Source organism: Indicator indicator, chromosome 29 (assembly GCF_027791375.1).
Source record: "Indicator indicator isolate 239-I01 chromosome 29, UM_Iind_1.1, whole genome shotgun sequence".
Taxonomy (NCBI): Eukaryota; Metazoa; Chordata; class Aves; order Piciformes; family Indicatoridae; genus Indicator; species Indicator indicator.
Window position 1 is genome coordinate 4,559,105 of NC_072038.1, and position 16,402 is coordinate 4,575,506.

General features: G+C 52.6%; 1 protein-coding gene across 1 annotated transcript; it reads right to left on the reverse strand.

Annotated features, from left to right (window-relative positions):
• Positions 1-10,892: 10,892 nt before the first annotated feature.
• FOXJ1 (forkhead box J1) lies at positions 10,893-15,639 on the reverse strand. The gene is made up of 3 exons (XM_054394058.1): positions 15,160-15,639; positions 11,457-11,780; positions 10,893-11,408 (listed from the first exon to the last, which is right to left on the reverse strand). The coding sequence occupies exons 1-3, from the start codon at positions 15,637-15,639 to the stop codon at positions 10,893-10,895; spliced, it is 1,320 nt and encodes a 439-aa protein (XP_054250033.1).
• Positions 15,640-16,402: the final 763 nt, after the last annotated feature.

Genomic DNA, 16,402 nt, shown 5'->3' on the forward strand with positions numbered 1-16,402 from the left:
TCCTCGTAAAAAGGAAAAGGGTAGAAATGCCGCAGCTTGGACATGTGCTACAATACAGTGCAAAAGGGCACAGAGCACACCCAGGCTGTAAATTCTCCCCTCACCTCCAGCTCATTGCTGGCTGTTCCTGCAGCAGTGAGTGCAGCCAGCTGAACAGCAGCTCTGAGTCAATCCTGGTCCTGCCGCCTTCCCGCCGGCCTTCCCGCCCTGCCAGCCGCCTGCCGCAGGGTCCCCGCGGGCCCGGGAGGAATCGTGTTCCACGCCAAAGCTGCCACGGCAGCTGGAGGGCGAATGTGGTGACTCAGCAGTGGCTGTGCAGGAATGCCGAGTCACCCTGTGCTTCCATGAAACACAGCTGCGAGAAAAAGCCCCTTTCTTTCCCCAGCAGAAGGGATTCTCCTCTTTACAGTGAGGTGGACAGAGCACTGGAGCAGGCTGCCCAGAGAGGTTGTGGAGTCTCCTTCTCTGGAGACTTTCAAAACCCACCTGGGTGCATTCCTGTGTGGACTACCCTAAGTGATCCTGCTTTGGCAGGGGGGGGTGGACCTGATGATCTCGTGAGGTCCCTTCCAACCTCTGATATACTGTGATACTGTGGTGGCTGTGCTCACTATCAGCACAAGCACAGAAGGTGGAAAACTCAGCCAAAGTGGTTGAACTCAGCCTCTTCTCCTTGGTGTCCAGCGACAGGACTAGAGGAAATGGTTTCAAGCTGCGCCAGGGGAGGTTCAGGCTGGATTCTAGGAAACATTTCTTCACAGAGAAAGTTTTCAAACAATGGAATGGTCTGCCCAGGGCAGTGGTGGAGTCACCGTCCCTGGAGGTGTTTAAGCAGCCTGTTGACCTGGCGCTTAGGGACATGGTTTAGGATTGACCCTAAATAGGGTTGAGAGGTGGACTGGATGATCTTGATCTCTTCCAACTGAGGATTGCATCCTCAGTGCAATATTTGGTTGTGGCTTTGGGGCACTAACGAGAGAGCTAACGAGTCCCTTTGGCAGCACGGGGCAAGCAAAGCTTGTTCAGTTCTTTGAAACCCAAGAAACGGGGTCAGAACGAAGCCCAACACCTTTGGGGTGTGGAGGCTGCAGAGTTGGAACAATGTCGTGGCCCTGTTGTTCAGCAATGGGAGTTTTCACCGCCACAGGCATGAGGAAGTGGCTCCTGCTCATGGGGACGTGACAGTCAGTTCTCTCTGGGGACAAGGTGTTCAGGGCGTTGGTCGCCCAAAACACTGCTGGAAGGAGATTCAACCTGATTTACAGGTGGGGAAACTGGCAGAGAGGGGCTTTGCTTTGCTCAGGGCTTACAGTCACTGCAAAGACCCAGATATCCCACGTATCTCTTGTCCCCTTCATGGTGATAGAGGTCAGGGCACAAAAGGTATACTCTCGACAAGATTGGGATAAATTCAATTAATAGTAGCTCTGAAAGCAGGAACTTTCTGTCCCCTGCGTTGTGGCCTGGTACTGCTCACCCCAGGAACAATTTCTGCTTGAAAATTAGTCATTTCATTGCAAAAAAAAAAAAAGATGAATTCAGCCTGCCCTTGCCTCCCACCAGCAGGGTCAATCCCCCTTCTGCACAGAGGGGACAGTGGGCAGTGGTGCTCCCTGAGCCACGGGAGCTGCCTGCAAGGCACACAGCGTGCGGTGACAAGGGCAAAACAAGATTAATACAGCCAGGAGCCTCTGAAAGGGCTTTGCATTTGATGTGGGAGAGGAGAGAGATCAGTTCAGAGGAGCTGGGATTAACATAAAAGTACAAAACTTTCGGAACGGGCTGAAGGGCTGTCGTGGGCTGGGTGCCCCCACGGTGTGAGCCACGGGTGCCCCAGGCTGCAAGAATGCGTGGAAACACCATCGCTGGTGGCACCGCCCTCACCTCCTCCCCAGGGGCAGCCTATTCTGCCTCCCCTCTGGTCAGCTGGACAGAAAAGGCAATTAATCTTCAGACAGATTAATTAGGAGCTCTGAGCTGGCTGAGAAGTCCCCAACTTTCCCTTCCAGGTGAGATTAAAAAGAGAGAGCCCCCTGAGAGAGGGAGCGAGCATGCACAGACAGGGCAGGGGATGTACCCAGGCATGTGCTGTGGCTGTTACCATGCCCCTGAACTTGAAGTGATGAGGCAGGAACCAAATCCACCAAAGGGCTTTGCCTCCTTGGTAACATCTCCGTGCCCTACTAGCTTTGCTTTGATCCCGACCTGTGTCCAGAGCATCACAATGTGCCACAGGGGGATGTGCAGTGCTCCCGGAAGACAAAGTTCATGTGGGACAAGGGTTGGTGTCTGGGTTCCTGCAGCTTCCCAAAATTTCCTGTGTGACCCCGAGGACCGTACCAGCCTTGCTGCTGCAGGGAAAGGATGTAGCACAGCAGCAGCTGCACTGAAACAGCACCCCAGCAATCACCTAAGAGGAATTCCTCAATGACCCTCTGCTCCTTGCAGGAAGGGGGTTCATGGCCATCAGCCCCTTGAAGGCTGGCCCCGAAAGTTCCCCCAAGCCTTCATCCATGGCATACGTAAGCTGTGCTCTCCAGCTTTATTTGCAGAGGGAATTAAGATCCTGCTGGGAAAACCTCCCCTGTGCTCTGGTAACTGCCTGCATAGCCAGCTCTAAATGGCTTTTTGTAAATGAATGACCAGGATTAACGAGGTTCCCCTCATCACTGTTTACTTAGCACTCTGCTGGAGTGGGGGGAACAGGACAGTGACCCCCCCCTCTTTCAGCCAAGCTTCTTGGGCCACCAAGGAGCTGGCACATACTGGGGACCAACACAGTGCCACTCAGCACATGGCCAAGCCCTTTCTGTCCTCCCCAGAGTGGGATTGGAGGTCCCCATCTGGGGTTGGGATGGGTGGGATGTGTGTGTTGGTCCTGGGTGCAGAGGAACTACAGGGCACTGTATTTCATGAGCTGGGGGCCAGGCTGGGGATGCTGCTCATTTTCTCTCCATGCCATGTTGCTGGGGAAGGAGGGGGGATGTTTGCCGTGTGGGTCGGCGTCAGGCACGTCCCCCCTGCACGTGACAAGAACGAGGAGGCCATGCAGGGCTGCAGCTGGCCCAGTCCTTCAGCAGGAACACATTCAGTGATCCCAGGGCAAGGAGCTGCCCATTGAGACCGTGGGTGCTGCTGAGAGGTGGAGATCCAACAGCTCTCATTTGGAGGGGACCCTCCTCCACTATCACTCTCTGCCCCCAGAGGGACACAGGGTTCCTGCCTTTGCCTGCTGCTCTCCCAGGGTCTAGAGCTGCCAAAGCCACCGCAGCTGCCCTGCCACTGTACAGCTCCAGCCTTTGGGTGCATCTCCTTAACCAAAAGCCACCAGGCTGGAGCAGTACTCCTGCAGGTCTGCTGGGAATCAGGGAGCACGCCAGGTGGGAGCTTGCACTCCCCAAAGGAGCAGATCCAAACTCCTGGCTCGTACTCAGGCAGCCCTGCCTCTGCTAGGAGCAAAGAGCATCCCACCCCTCCACACCAGCGAGCCCAGAATGCCCACAGAGCCGCCAGGGCAGACGCAGTCGCCTCTCCCAGCAGGCAGTGGGACAAGGAGTGCCATTACGGAGCACTTCCCTCTGCTGCCAGGCTGGCACGGTGCCCGCCAGCGCGACGCCACGCCAAATTCTTTGCGATTTCTAGGTCAACACTCACCTCCCGTAATGCCCCCGAGCCCTCCCGCTGCCTGTGCCAGCTGCCAGCCCAGCTGCCCCCGTGCATCCCAGGGGATCTGCACTCCGTGTCTCCCACAGCACTCAGCCTGGCTGGCCCCATCTGTACCCCTCAGATATTTGGGACTTGAGGCCACGTAGCCCCAGATCAGACCGTTCCCCAAACACACCTGCTCGCCCTCCTGCTACCCACCCCCCACAGGTGTCTGCAGCCTGCCCCTGCTTGCACCCTTTTTGGGGGAGCCAGACACCAAAGGAAGGTGTTTGCTTTGGATTTCTAGAGTGAGATTTGCACCATCCTCACGGCAGTGGGGATAAGAAAATTTTAAAGAAAAAAAAAAGACAAAAAAAAAAGGGGGGAAAAAAAAAAAGGAAGACAATCAATCTCCAGAGGTGGGGTGGTCCTAATGCTCCAAACCTGGAAATAAATCACCTGAAGAACCAACCTTTGTAAAGAAATCCCCGTGGCCCCAGTGCTTGTTTGCAAACTGGCCAAGTTTCACCCTTGCCGTGACGTGGTTTCCCAAAGAGGGAGGCGATGCTGGCACGGCTCCGGCAGCTCAGCCCCTCCGCGGCGGGGGCTGGATGCGTGCCCCCTGCTCACGAGGGCCACTTCCCATGGCATGGGCTGGGCTGGAGGAGAAGGAGCCCTGCAGGGCTGCAGCCCCCCTGCCTGGCCATGTGCTGGGGGGTGGGGATGAGGAAGAGGAGGAGGAAGGGCAGCGTGCCGAGTGTCTCCTTGCGATGGCATTTACGCAGGGGTTGTTGCATTGTGGCTCCCCTCGCCGCAGGGCAAGCCCTGGCCTGCCGGTGCATTGTGCTGGCCGTGCCGCCGGCAACGGCCGCTGGCAACGGCCCACTGACCCGTCCCGGGGCTGCCCGGGGTGCGGAGGGAGGCAGAGAGCATGGCTGAACTGTCGAGGGTGCAGGCACGCTCCAAAAGTGCTGCCCCAACATTGCCCTGGGCCGGATAGAGCCCCCAGCAGAGCCCTGCTCCCCACAGAGGGACCTAACCCAGCTGCAGCAGTGTGGGCTGGCGAGCAGGACCGTGGGTTGGGGCACAGGGGCATGTCCAGAGCATGGGGGCTGTCCCTGAGGTGGTACTGCTTTTTCCACAAGGTACTTTGGGTTCAATAATCAAGTTCTGATCTGTGTCAAACCACTGCCTTGCACGTCAGGATGCTGTAAGCCATCCAAAGTCCCACTGGGCTCTGCTAGCAGTGCAAAGTCATTGCTGGAAAAGCCAAAAAGGGGCTTTGCCCTCCCTGTCCTCAAAGCTGCTTTTCCCAGAGCCCCTGTTACCCCACAGAAAGGTGTTTGTATCCAGCCTGATCCCTCCAGGCAGAGACATCAGGGTCCAGCTCTGGGACCAGGCTTTACTGTGGCACCTCCATCCTCTGAGACATAAAGCTGCTGAACATCAGTGTTGCAGGGGCAGGGAGTGCCTGAGCTCTCCCTAAGTTCTGCCCCTCACTGTAGGGCTAAGCTGCCTACCCCATCCCTGTCCTTCCCTGCCAAGGGACCTGCAGTACCAAGGATGGAAATCCCTGCCCAAGTGCTGTTCCCATGAGACTCCTCATCCATGTGAACTTCTGGAAGCACATTTGGGAACCTGTTTTTTTTCCCCAAACTTTGGAGGTTTGTTCATTGCTATGCAAGGCAAGTCCATTCCCTATCCTCCTCCATCCTGTCTCCCCTCTTTTTCCCCCTCACCACTCCAGCCTGGGATGCATTTTGCACGAGTGGGGAATAAAAAAAATTAATAATAAAAAAAAAAAAGAAAGAGAGAGATCTGGGAGTGGAGGGAGAACCCACGAGCTGTGAACCTCCTCCAAACACACAGCACCAAATCCACACAGGGAAAACAAAAGGCAGTGAGATTAGCATTTCCAAACCGAGCAGAGATGGCCCCAATCTTTGAGCTGTTTATTCTAGGCGTTGATTTTCAATATTTAGGATGATTAGCAAGTGAAAGCCGGCTGTTGCCAGAATGGCTTCGTGCCAGCCCCGCACTCAATGCAGGGGAAAAGAAAGGCACGGCAAGAAAAGGAGAGAAAAGAAGGGCTTATGTGTATATTTTTTCTCCCCCTCTGTGAACGGGAGATTGGTTTGAGGTGTCAATGTTTGCCCATCAGAGAAGGATTGATGGATGAAGGGGATGGCTGGTGAGGGAATAGCAGAAATAGATAATGAAGGAATAATTGCCATGTGCTTAATAACCAGCTGGGGAAGGATCCGGGTTGGGCTGTGAGGGCTGAATTTGCAGGGAGTTTGTGGAGCTGGGTGCTTCCCAGACCCTCTTTAAAAGAAGTGGGTGCTGGTGGTGCAGTGCCCCAAAGGAGAAGTGAGGAGAAAGTTCTTCATAGAAAGAGTAATTGGCTAGCGGAATGGGAGGTGATGGAGTCACTGTCCCTGGCGGTGTTCAAAAAAAGCTTGGATGTGGCACTTGGAGCCATGGTTTAGTTGTCAGGAGGTGTTAAGTAATAGGTTGGACTTGATGATCTCTGAGGTCTTTTCCAACCTGGTCGATTCTATGATTCTGTGAAAACACAACCAGCTCTGAACTGCAGTGGTCTGGACTTGCATTACAATCATAAAATCATTCTGTTTGGAAAAGACATTTAAGACCATCAAGTCCAACCCAGCACTGCCAGGACCCCGTTTCATTGTGCAACACTAAAGCAGCTGAGATGTCACCAACTCAAGGGTCCCCAACCCATCACCGCCCCTGTGCTGGGCGAGCTGGGGCAGCTCACAGAGCTGGACCAGCCCTAGCCACAAGCTGCCACCCCACTGCCACTGGCAAGCCCGGGCAGGCCAAGCAGTGCCAGGTCCTGACCTCCCTCCTGGCACCACACTTCACCCCGGGCACACACAGGCTTTGTGCGGGCAGCAGCAGCGTGGCGTCCTGCCTGCCTCCACGCCTGCAGGAACCAATGCTCCACCCCACAGCACCCCCACTTGTGCACCTCCTGGCTGCTTAGAAAATAACTCTCCCCCCACCACCTAAACCATCTCATTGAAAGGAAAAAAAAAAATCACATCCAAGTTGGATTTGTTGCTTTCAGAAGCTGAACAAAACAAGGTTGTTTCAGGCCTCGCCTGCTGCCTCCTTTATATTCAGCCTTTCTCACTTTAAAGCCCTTGACTGGCTCCAGCAGCCTGGAATATTTTTTTCCTGGCAAGGTTGGTTTTTTCAGTCCCCTGGCAGGGTGGAGCTGCTGGGGGGGCTTCTCTTTTTCCAGGGGGTTTAAAAGCAGAAACTATGTGGTTGTGCCTGGCAAGCCAAAATCAGTAAGTGGACTGAGGGACAAGGGGGCTGCCATCTATTTGCAGCCTTTCCAGTGCCACCAGTCTTAGGGGGAAGCAGAAAGCAGCTCCCCCAGTGCTACCAACAGGGAGCTGAGAGGAGAAGACAGGACAGGGAATTCCTTGTTGCCTTTCAGGGTTCATTGTCCCTAGTGCCCCCACAATGAAAGGAGAGCCCAGTTCTGCCTCCAAAATTCCCTCCACTCCAGACATATCAAAGCTTTTCCCCTGCAGGGATAGTCCTACCTCATCCCAAGGGATACATCCTGCTCTCCCAGCACAAAGCACACAGGAGCCAAGACTAGATTCTGCAGTGAGCCCAGCCCTTATTTTGGGTTGAGATTGGCTGGATTGGGAGCAGCTGTGACCAGGCAAACTGGCACTGCCTGGTGCCAATGGGATCCAGCAGATCACCAGGGAGGTAATGGGTGCTCCCTAAGTGCTGGAAAGATTGAGAGGGGCTTGTCTGTTGTGTAAGAGACATCTTGGAGTGGATCCTTCCAAATCAACAAGGAGAGTCTGGAGGGGGATCTCTGTCCCTGGAGATGCTCAGATGTGACAAGGGATGCTGGACAGCCACCAAGCAGGGGCCAGACCAAGCTGTGGGCACAGGGAGGTACCCACAGCCTGGCTAAGGCCAGGCTGGCACCCAGCCCACATCTCTGAGCCAACCTGCCCTCGCCATGGGGCTCCCCCAACCTGTGGCCCCCAGCCCCCATGGCTGCTGTGGGCGGGTTGGCATCTGAGTGTGTGCTGCTGTTCTTCCCTGGCTGCCTTGGCAGAGCCCAACTGCTCCTCAGCGTAATTGGCCTCGCGAGGGCTCGGCTACTCCTGCGGCTCCTGCACAGCTCCTCTCGCCACCCTGTACCCAGGAGAGCTCCCGAGCCACTTGTGTTTCTCAGGGCATCTACAGGGCCAGGTGGGGACGTGGCACAAGCAGAAGGATAGTCCCAGGCACTCACACCATGCCACCTCCAGGAACTCCTCACATGGGCAGGGAAGGATGATCTAGGGTTTGGGAGCAGCTCCCAGGACTTGGGGCACTGGGCATAGCCACCCTTGTGTGTCACAGGCTGTGTGTAACCATTGCCACACAGGTGGTGGTCTGTGCCTCAGTTTCCCCACAGGGAATTGCTGCGCCACCATGGAACAAGGTGATTGGTAGCAGCTATGTACCAGGGCTGGGTGTACAGCCAGGGCTGGGCTGGTGTCCTGTCCCCTGTCTCCGGGGCAGAGGGTCAGGCAGAGCTAGTTGGGACTGGGGAAGACAGAAGCAGGGGTTTTCTCCTTTCTTTTTTTCCCTTCTTCTCCTTCTCCTCCTTCTCCCTTTCCTTCTTCTTTCCCTCCTTCCCTCCCTCCCTTCTTTTCCCTCCTTCTTTTCAATTTATAGATAACTGTACATGAAAAAGTTTAAATTGCAGATTTAGCTCTAAAGTTCTTCAACATCAATAGAGGGGCCCCAAGCCACGAAAATAGAAGAGAGCAACCCCGAAGCCAGTTCTGGGAGCACCCCACTCCCCACAGCTCCTCTCCTGCTGGGGCAAATGCCTGGATCCTGAACAGGATTCCTGCAGGAATCCTCCCTTGCTTGGTCTTGGTTTACAGAGCAGCCAACACAAGCCTTCCAGCAGTGAAAATTTAAACCAGCTCTGTCCTGGGTTAAACCCAGCAGCAACTAAACCCCACACAGCCATTTGCTGGCTCCTGCCCACCGGTGGAATGGGGAGGAGAAAATAGAACCAAAAGCTCATGAGTTGAGACAAGGACAAGGAGGGATCAGTCACCAGTTACGGTCATGGACAGGACAGACTTGCCCTGGGAGGAAAAAAAGTCAATTTATTTTGTTAACAATAAATTCAGATTAGGGTAATGAGAACTAAAGCTGGATCTTGAAAACATCCTCTCCCCATCCCTGCCTTATTCCTGGGCTCAGCTCTGCTCCTGATTTCTCCACCTCCTTGCCCCCAGCTCTGCAGAGGGACAGGGAATGGTGGTTGCAGTCAATTCATCACTGCTGCTCCTTTGTTCTCTGGCCTCTGCCTAACCTCTCACACTTTCTGCTTCAGCATGGAGTCCCTCCCATGGGAGACAGTGCTCCACAAACTTCAGCATGAGTCCTTCTCACAAGCTGCAGCTCTTCATGAACTGCTCCAGCATGAGTGCCCTCCATGGGGTGCAGTCCTTCAGGAACAGACTGCTCCAGCGTGGGCTGCCCTCAGAGTCATGGTCTCCTTTGGGCACAGCCACCTGCTCCAGCATGGCATCCTCCATGGGCTGCCAGGGGAAGTCAGCTCCACCAGTAACCTCCATGGGCTGCAAGGAGATATCTACTCCACAGGTAAGCTTTTTGGGCTGCAGGGGGGTATCTGCTCCACAGCTAAGCTCCATGTGCTGTGGGTGGGACATCTGCCCCACTATTAAGCTCCATGGGCTGCAGGGGGCTACCTGCTTCTAACCTCCATGGGCTTCAAGGGCACAGCCTGCCTCACCATGGCCTTCACCAGGGGCTGCAGGGCAATTTCTGCTCTGGCACACCTCCTTCCCCCGCCTCTTCATTGACTACACACCTCAGAGGTGTTTCTCTCACATCCCCCTCCCATCTCCACTGCTGATTTTCTAACAGTTTCTGGTTTTTTTTTTTTTCCCTTCTTAAATATGTTGTTGCAGAGGTATGGCACTAATCATCTTGGTCTTGGAGCTGGGGAAGCTTCTAGCAGCTTCTCAGAGGAGCCATCCCTGTAAACCACCCCAAAATCCCATCACACAAACCCAGTGCAACTCCCAGGTGACATTTCCCCTCTCCTCTCAAGATGAAAAAATGCTAGGGCTAAAACCAGAGGGGTTTTAAAATATATAATATTTAATAGATTATATAAAAACATCTAAAGAGGCAAACTTTGTGAATATATAACATTTAACAGATTGTATAAAAACACCTAAAAGAGGCAAATTTTGCATATGTAACATTGAACAGATATAAAAACATCTAAAAGAGGCAAATTTTAATAGATGAAGTTTAACAAACAAGATAAAAACATCTAAAGAGGCAAATTTTCATAGATAACACTTAACAGAGAAGATAAAAACACATCTAAAAGAGGCAAACTTTGAAGAGATAACATTGAACAAACGAGATTAAAACCACCTAAAAGAGGCAAATTTTCATAGATAACATTTAACAAATGAGATAAAAACATCTAAAAGAGGCAAACTTTGGATAACATCTAACAGATTATGTAAAAAACCATCTAAAGAGGCAAACTTGGAACAGATAACATGGAACAGCTTACCTAAAAACCATCTAAAGAGGCACACTTACTGAATTTATAAACCTTTCCTTCTTCCCTAGGCACAAATCAGGAGGGAGGCTGAACTCAGAGAAACCTGAAGGGACTTCTATTTACTTGCTAGCTAATTATCACACTAGACCTACCAACTGCCCTAGGCAGAGAAAGGAAAGAGAGAGAGAAACAGAAAGATGAAGGCGTGAAGAAATTGCACTTAGCCTATCAAGTCCTAAACTACCAGGAAGGAACATATGCCATCCCCTTTTCCATGGAAAATAAAACTAAACCAAGAACAACACCACCTCCCCCACCCCCCTACCCCAAATAGTTCACATTTCTTCTTTGAAAAGTAAAAAAATAAGTAGTATTATATTTCTTCTCTTGAGTTAAACTTGTGGTCTAGAGACTTCTCCTTTAAAGATGTATCAAGCAGTTCCCGTGGTGGTTTGTTGTTTTGTTTTTTTTTTTTGCTTCCTCCCCACCCCCTATGTTTCTGTGAATAGTTTACAATGAAGCTGGTTAAAAGTCACTGTGGATGTCTCTGTCTCTAGAAAAATCTTGTCCCTTAAAAGTCCCAGCAGCAGGAGGGGAGCATCCTGCTAAAGTCTGATGAGTGCCTGGCCTCTTATAAGAGGGTTGTCAGGTCACTCCAGTTGCTGGCATCCACTGGCAAAGAGGTGTCGCTGAACTCAAACAGCTGCTCGATGTTGATGCAGTTGGAGAGGTAATCGTTTGTCTCTTCCTCCCAGGGGTGCTGCAGGAAGGAGGTGGCCATCAAGGTTTCCTCAAAGTCCAGGTTGTTCTGGTTGGCTTCAGTGAGGACCTGCTCCTGCTCGTGCTCCTGCTGCTGGGGAGGGTCGATGTTGTGCCTCTGCGCTGCCGAGTCCAGGTCTTGTGACGTGGTGCTGATTGGAGGCACAAGCTCCAGGTCCCCGAAAGTGGAGAAGTCACCGTTCAGGTTGGTGTCAAAGATGGCTTCCCAGTCAAAGTCACCTTTCAGGGACCCCAGCTCAGTCTGCTCTTCCTGGGTCAGCAAGGCACAGCTGGAGAGCCGAGGCACCTTGGCCGTTCTCTTGGGCAAGGGCTGCTTGCGCTTCTGCCCTGCCTTGTCCTCCTGCCCTGCTTTGCCCTCCTGCCCTGCCTTGCCCTCCTGCCCTGCCTTGCCCTCCTGCCCTGCTTTGCCCTCCACCGTGTTCCATTTCTGCTTGCCGGTGACTTCTTCAAACTCTTTCAGCAGCCGCTGCGACTCCTTGTTGATGTTGAGGACGTTGGTGGAGGTGGTGCAGGTGGAAGTGGCTGGGCTGGCAAGGCAGGGTGGCTCTTGCTGGTCTCTCTTGGTGAAGGCAGGGTGGATCTGCACTGGGGACACTCTCCGTTTCTTGAAGGCACCATTCTTGAGCCGGTCGGCGTACTGGGGGTCAAGCTTCCAAAACCCTCCTTTGCCTGGCTCGCCCTTCTCCCGAGGTACCTTGATGAAGCACTTGTTCAAGGAGAGGTTGTGCCGGATGGAATTCTAGACCCAGGAAGAGAAAAGAGAAGAAAAAAAAAAACAAAACAAAACCAAGGCTGAATGCTTGTCTGCTGCCACAGCACCTACCTGTGTGAGGAAGCTTGTGGCAAAGCACGTTTTCAGCAAGGACCTTTGGGAAAAAGAAAGCACAAATGGTAATGTCAAGACATCCTGGGCTATGTGCCCAGCAGAAACTCCTCTGCCCCAAGCCACCAGCAGAGTGTTCTTGGCTCCTGTCTAATCCAGCCAGAGGTGGCAGAAGCCAAGGGGTTCAAGCTAGAACTTGCCAGCCCATGGAAAGCTTTTGGGCAACTCTCCTTGGCTGTAAATTGGGACCATGGGGCCTTGGATCATAGAATGGATCAGAAGGGACCTTTAAAGGTTGTTTAGTCCAATTCCCCTGCAGTCAGCAGGGACATCTTCAACTAGAGCAGGTTGCTCAGAGGCCTACTGAAGCTCTGCTACAGTCTACTAAAAGTGTGTCTCCATCTTTCTTTTCAGCCCCTTTAAGTACTGAAAGGCCAAAATAAGGTTTCCTTGGAGCCTTCTCTTCTCCAGGCTGAACAACCCTAACTCTTACAGCCTGTCCTCATGACAGAGGTGCTCACATCTTCTGATCATTTTTGTAGCCCTCCTCTGGATCTGCTCTAGCAGGTCCATGTCTTTCTGCACGTCTATCATGCAGACTACTGGGAAAAAATCAGCCAGGCTTTCTCTAGGTATGGAACTAAAATAGAGAAGACTGTGTCCTCCTTCATAGCTCAGGAGGAAGAGGAGGGTCTTTACATTGATGTTACCATGGCCCTATTCCAAGTGGCAACACATGGCAGCACCATGAGGGAGGGCATCTTCAGGGCCCTCCTTGCACCTCCATCTGAGCCTATTGCTAGTGTTGAGGGGAAAATATTTGGCCAAAAAATAGGCCCTGTGTATCCCCTTGGCTGGGCTGACACAAACCAGACAGGCAAAACCAGAGAGACACATGGGCTGTTCCAACACAGCCTTGTGTGTTCCCAGAAATGCCTCCTGGCCTGGGGAAGCTGCTGTGGAATCGCTGCATCTTCATCATCCACTGCAGAAACAAGCTGAGGGGAAAAGAAAAAAAAGAAAAGGGGGGGGGGTGTGCAAAAAAAAGAGGAGTTTCTGCTGCCAGCAAGCTGTTCTGAAACCCCTGAATGTGCCTGGAGTGATGTGAATAATCAGAAAGGAAACTCAGTTATTGGGTAAATAACCCAGCTCTGGACTCCACAAAGCCAAGGCTGTATGAAGAGATTGGATATGGTAGAGGGTTGGGTTTTTTTAATGTTGCCTGGATATCTTTATGCTTATTCATCCATAATCCGTGGTGCCCAAAAGGGAAAAACAAGGCTTGAATGCTTGGAGCTGTTGAAAAACACACACACACACACAACAAAACCCTCACTGGGCTGAAGCTCCTTGGGTGTGTTGGCTCCTCTCCAAAGCACTCAGCTCCCACAGGAATATATCCATCTCCCCCCTGGAGTACGGGTGGCATGACCTTTCCAGGCTGTCTTCATGTACGGGAATCAGGATAGGGGATGAGAACACAGGCTTGGAAAGAAAGAGACAGAGGAGGAGGAGGGGGGAAAAAAAGGTGTAAAGAAAGAAAAGAAGGGCAAAGGAGGAGGAAAAGAAGGGCGAAGGAGGAGGAAAAGAAGGGCGAAGGAGGAGGAAAAGAAGGGCGAAGGAGGAGGAAAAGAAGGGCGAAGGAGGAGGAAAAGAAGGGAGAAGGAGGAGCGAAAAAAGGAAAGTAAAAATCAAGGAGAAGAAAAAGTCAAGGAGAAGAAAAAGTCAAGGAGAAGAAAAAGTCAAGGAGAAGAAAAAGTCAAGGAGAAGAAAAAGTCAAGGAGAAGAAAAAGTCAAGGAAGAGAAAAAATCAAGGAAAAGAAAAAAATCAAGGAAAAGAAAAAAATCAAGGAAAAGAAAAAAATCAAGGAAAAGAAAAAATCAAGGAAAAGAAAAATTCTAGGAAAAGAAAAAATCAAGGAAAAGAAAAAATCAGAAAGAAAAATCAAGGAAAAGAAAAAATCAAGGAAAAGAAAAAATCAAGGAAAAGAAAAAATCAAGGAAAAGAAAAAAATCAAGGAAAAGAAAAAAAGGGGCAAGTATAGAGGGGGGAAAAAAAAAACAGAGGGGAAAATACAAAGGAAAAGAAAAGGAGCAGCAGGAACACAGCTATCCCTGCAAACATTCCAGGCTGTGGTAGCTCCAGATTTACAGTTTAACATTTTACAAGGGTCAGAGACTCACCAGCTGAATTCCCTGCTCCCCATCTCCCCAGCCTTCACTCAGCCTGGCTGCCCTCCGTTATTAGCTGGCAGTTAACATATTTATCATTCCTGCCTGCAGCAGTCCCGTGAACCCCCTGCATCTCCACAGAGAGGGGTTGGAAACCTTCTTTTTTTTTTTTTTTTTTTTTTTTTAATAAACACATTTTAATTAAAAACGTGATTATCCAGCCGTGGGGTTGCAGCAGAAAGGCAACCAACAAGCTGGCATGCAACTCCTCCTCCCAAATCGCTCCCATAGGTCTTCCCAGTACAGGGGAGGCTGGGGGAGGCAGGTGGCCCTGGAGAAGAACCCTGTGATGACCTTCAAGAGGTGCTGGAGACCCACCTGTCTGGGGAGACAGTGGGCAATGTCTGGGCATGGGTTTTGAGGTGGTTTTGCCTGAGCCTTCCTGGGTGAGCACTGCCACTGGCATCTCTGGCACACTGTGGGTGTGGGAATAACCTGAGCAGGAGGGACAAGCCACCCAGATGACTCCTGCCCTGCCACAACCTAGAAAGTCTCTTGTGCCAGAGGTCCTCTAGTGTGATGGAGGAGGGCAGCGAGCCAAGGTGGCTGGGAAAAGCCCCACTGCTTCAGGCTGTCTCCAAAGCTGGTGAATATGGGGGCTGTCCCCTACCCCCTGGGGACACGCTCCTGCTAACTGGGGACAGCAGCCCTATTTGGCCTTCCCTCTGAGGCCTCATCAGCTCATCACAGAAACAAGTGGCACCTCCCTGGGGGTCCTCTCCATCCTGATCCCGTGCCTGGTCCTCAGCACTCAGAGATAATCAGCCTGGTGGTTTCCTGTGTTTGCAGCTCTGAGGGACTCAGGACCCCACAAGAGCTCCAGAAAGGTGCAGCTGAGGACAGAGATATCTTCATGCCAGAGCCAAGAGGAGCTGCAGGGACCAGCAGGCCAACAGGTACCTCCCTGCTCCCAGAATGGCCTGGGCTCTCTCCTGTAAAGGCTCCTTCCTTTTGCTGCCTTCCTGGCCATGGCATTTCTACACACCTCTTTCCTGATCCAGCATCCCCAGAACCTTGCCATGCGCCAGGAGGGGGCAAGGCAAGAGGTCTGCAAATCTCCTACCTGCCAGGTGGGATCAGCATGCCGGAAGTAGCAGAAGTTGTCAGTAATCCACTTGTAGATGGCCGAGAGGGTGATTTTGGCCTTGTTGCTGGCTTCCATTGCCATGCAGATGAGGTTGGCATAGGAGTAGGGTGGCTTGACGTGTGGGTTGGTCTTGTAGTCAATGTCCTCTGCCAGGTGAGGGTGCATGGCCATGGTGTGGTGTATTGTCCTTGAGGTGGAGGAGGAGATGGGCTTGCAGGGAGTATGAGGAATGCCCATGCATGCCGGGTCAGCAGCCAGGGGTGAGCATGGGGCAGCAAAGCTGGTGAGCTTGTCCTGAGGGTCCGGGCCGCTGGGGTAGCAGGAGGCTTCACCTATGACAGTGCTTTTAATGGAGAAGTCCTGCAGCCATGTGAGGCTGGGCAGGGTGTCGTCAATGTCCAGCATGTCCTTCAGCTTTCTCTGCTTCTCTGCCCACACATGCCACTCCTCAGCCATGCTTTGGGGAGGGAGAGGACGGGGCAGATCCTGCAAGGACAACAGGGAGAGAGTTGAGGCTCCTCGAGGTGCAGCTGCTCTCCATCCAGCACCTGAGCAGGACTGAGCGTCGGTGCTCCTGGTGCTGCTGGGTGAGACCCATCCCAGGGGTGCTGCACAGCAGAACCACCACAAGTTCCCGGGATTCTTTAGCAGCCCTGAACCTCGGGGACATTCCCTCAGACCACTGTGCCCTGATGGCACCAAACACTGGTGCTTTAGCAGCCTTAAACCTCGGAGACATTCCCTCAACCAAACCCTGGTGCCACCCAAACCCTGGGCGGGGTGGGGGGGCGGCTCTGCCCAGTGAGCCTTTGGTTGAAGGAAGAATTTTTAAACAAACCAAATCCAACAAAACAAAAAACCCTTAAACTACCAAAATCCAGCCAGGAGATTTCTCCCCCCAGCTGCTGACAGAATAAAATATCTTAAAATTCCCCCATCCGGTACCAATTTCTGTCCGTTTCAGGCTGTTTCTGCTCCGCCCATCATCCGGTGCCCCTAAACCAGCCCGGGGCTGGGGAATGGGACCCACCCCCAGCACACCTCCACTCAGCCAGCCGGCAGATTCCCGTCTGGGTTATTCTCGGGATGGGGATGTGGTGTCTGGGTTCGCTGCTGGGCTCTAATCCCGCGGGTTTGGCGAGCGGAGAGCCGGCGGCGGGAGTCCTGCACCGGTTGCACCGGGGGCTCTGCCGTTTGAACGTCCCCGCGCTCAACAACC

Bases quoted from the DNA above. Each gene is read 5' to 3' on its own strand.
- FOXJ1 (XM_054394058.1), bottom strand. From the start codon at position 15,639: ATGGCTGAGGAGTGGCATGTGTGGGCAGAGAAGCAGAGAAAGCTGAAG. The intron at 11,781-15,159 runs GTAGGAGATTTG...TCCTGGGTCTAG, and splicing joins ATGCTGATCCCACCTGGCAG to AATTCCATCCGGCACAACCT. The intron at 11,409-11,456 runs GTGGAGGGCAAA...CAGGAGGGCAAG, and splicing joins GCAAGCAGAAATGGAACACG to GCAGGGCAGGAGGGCAAAGC.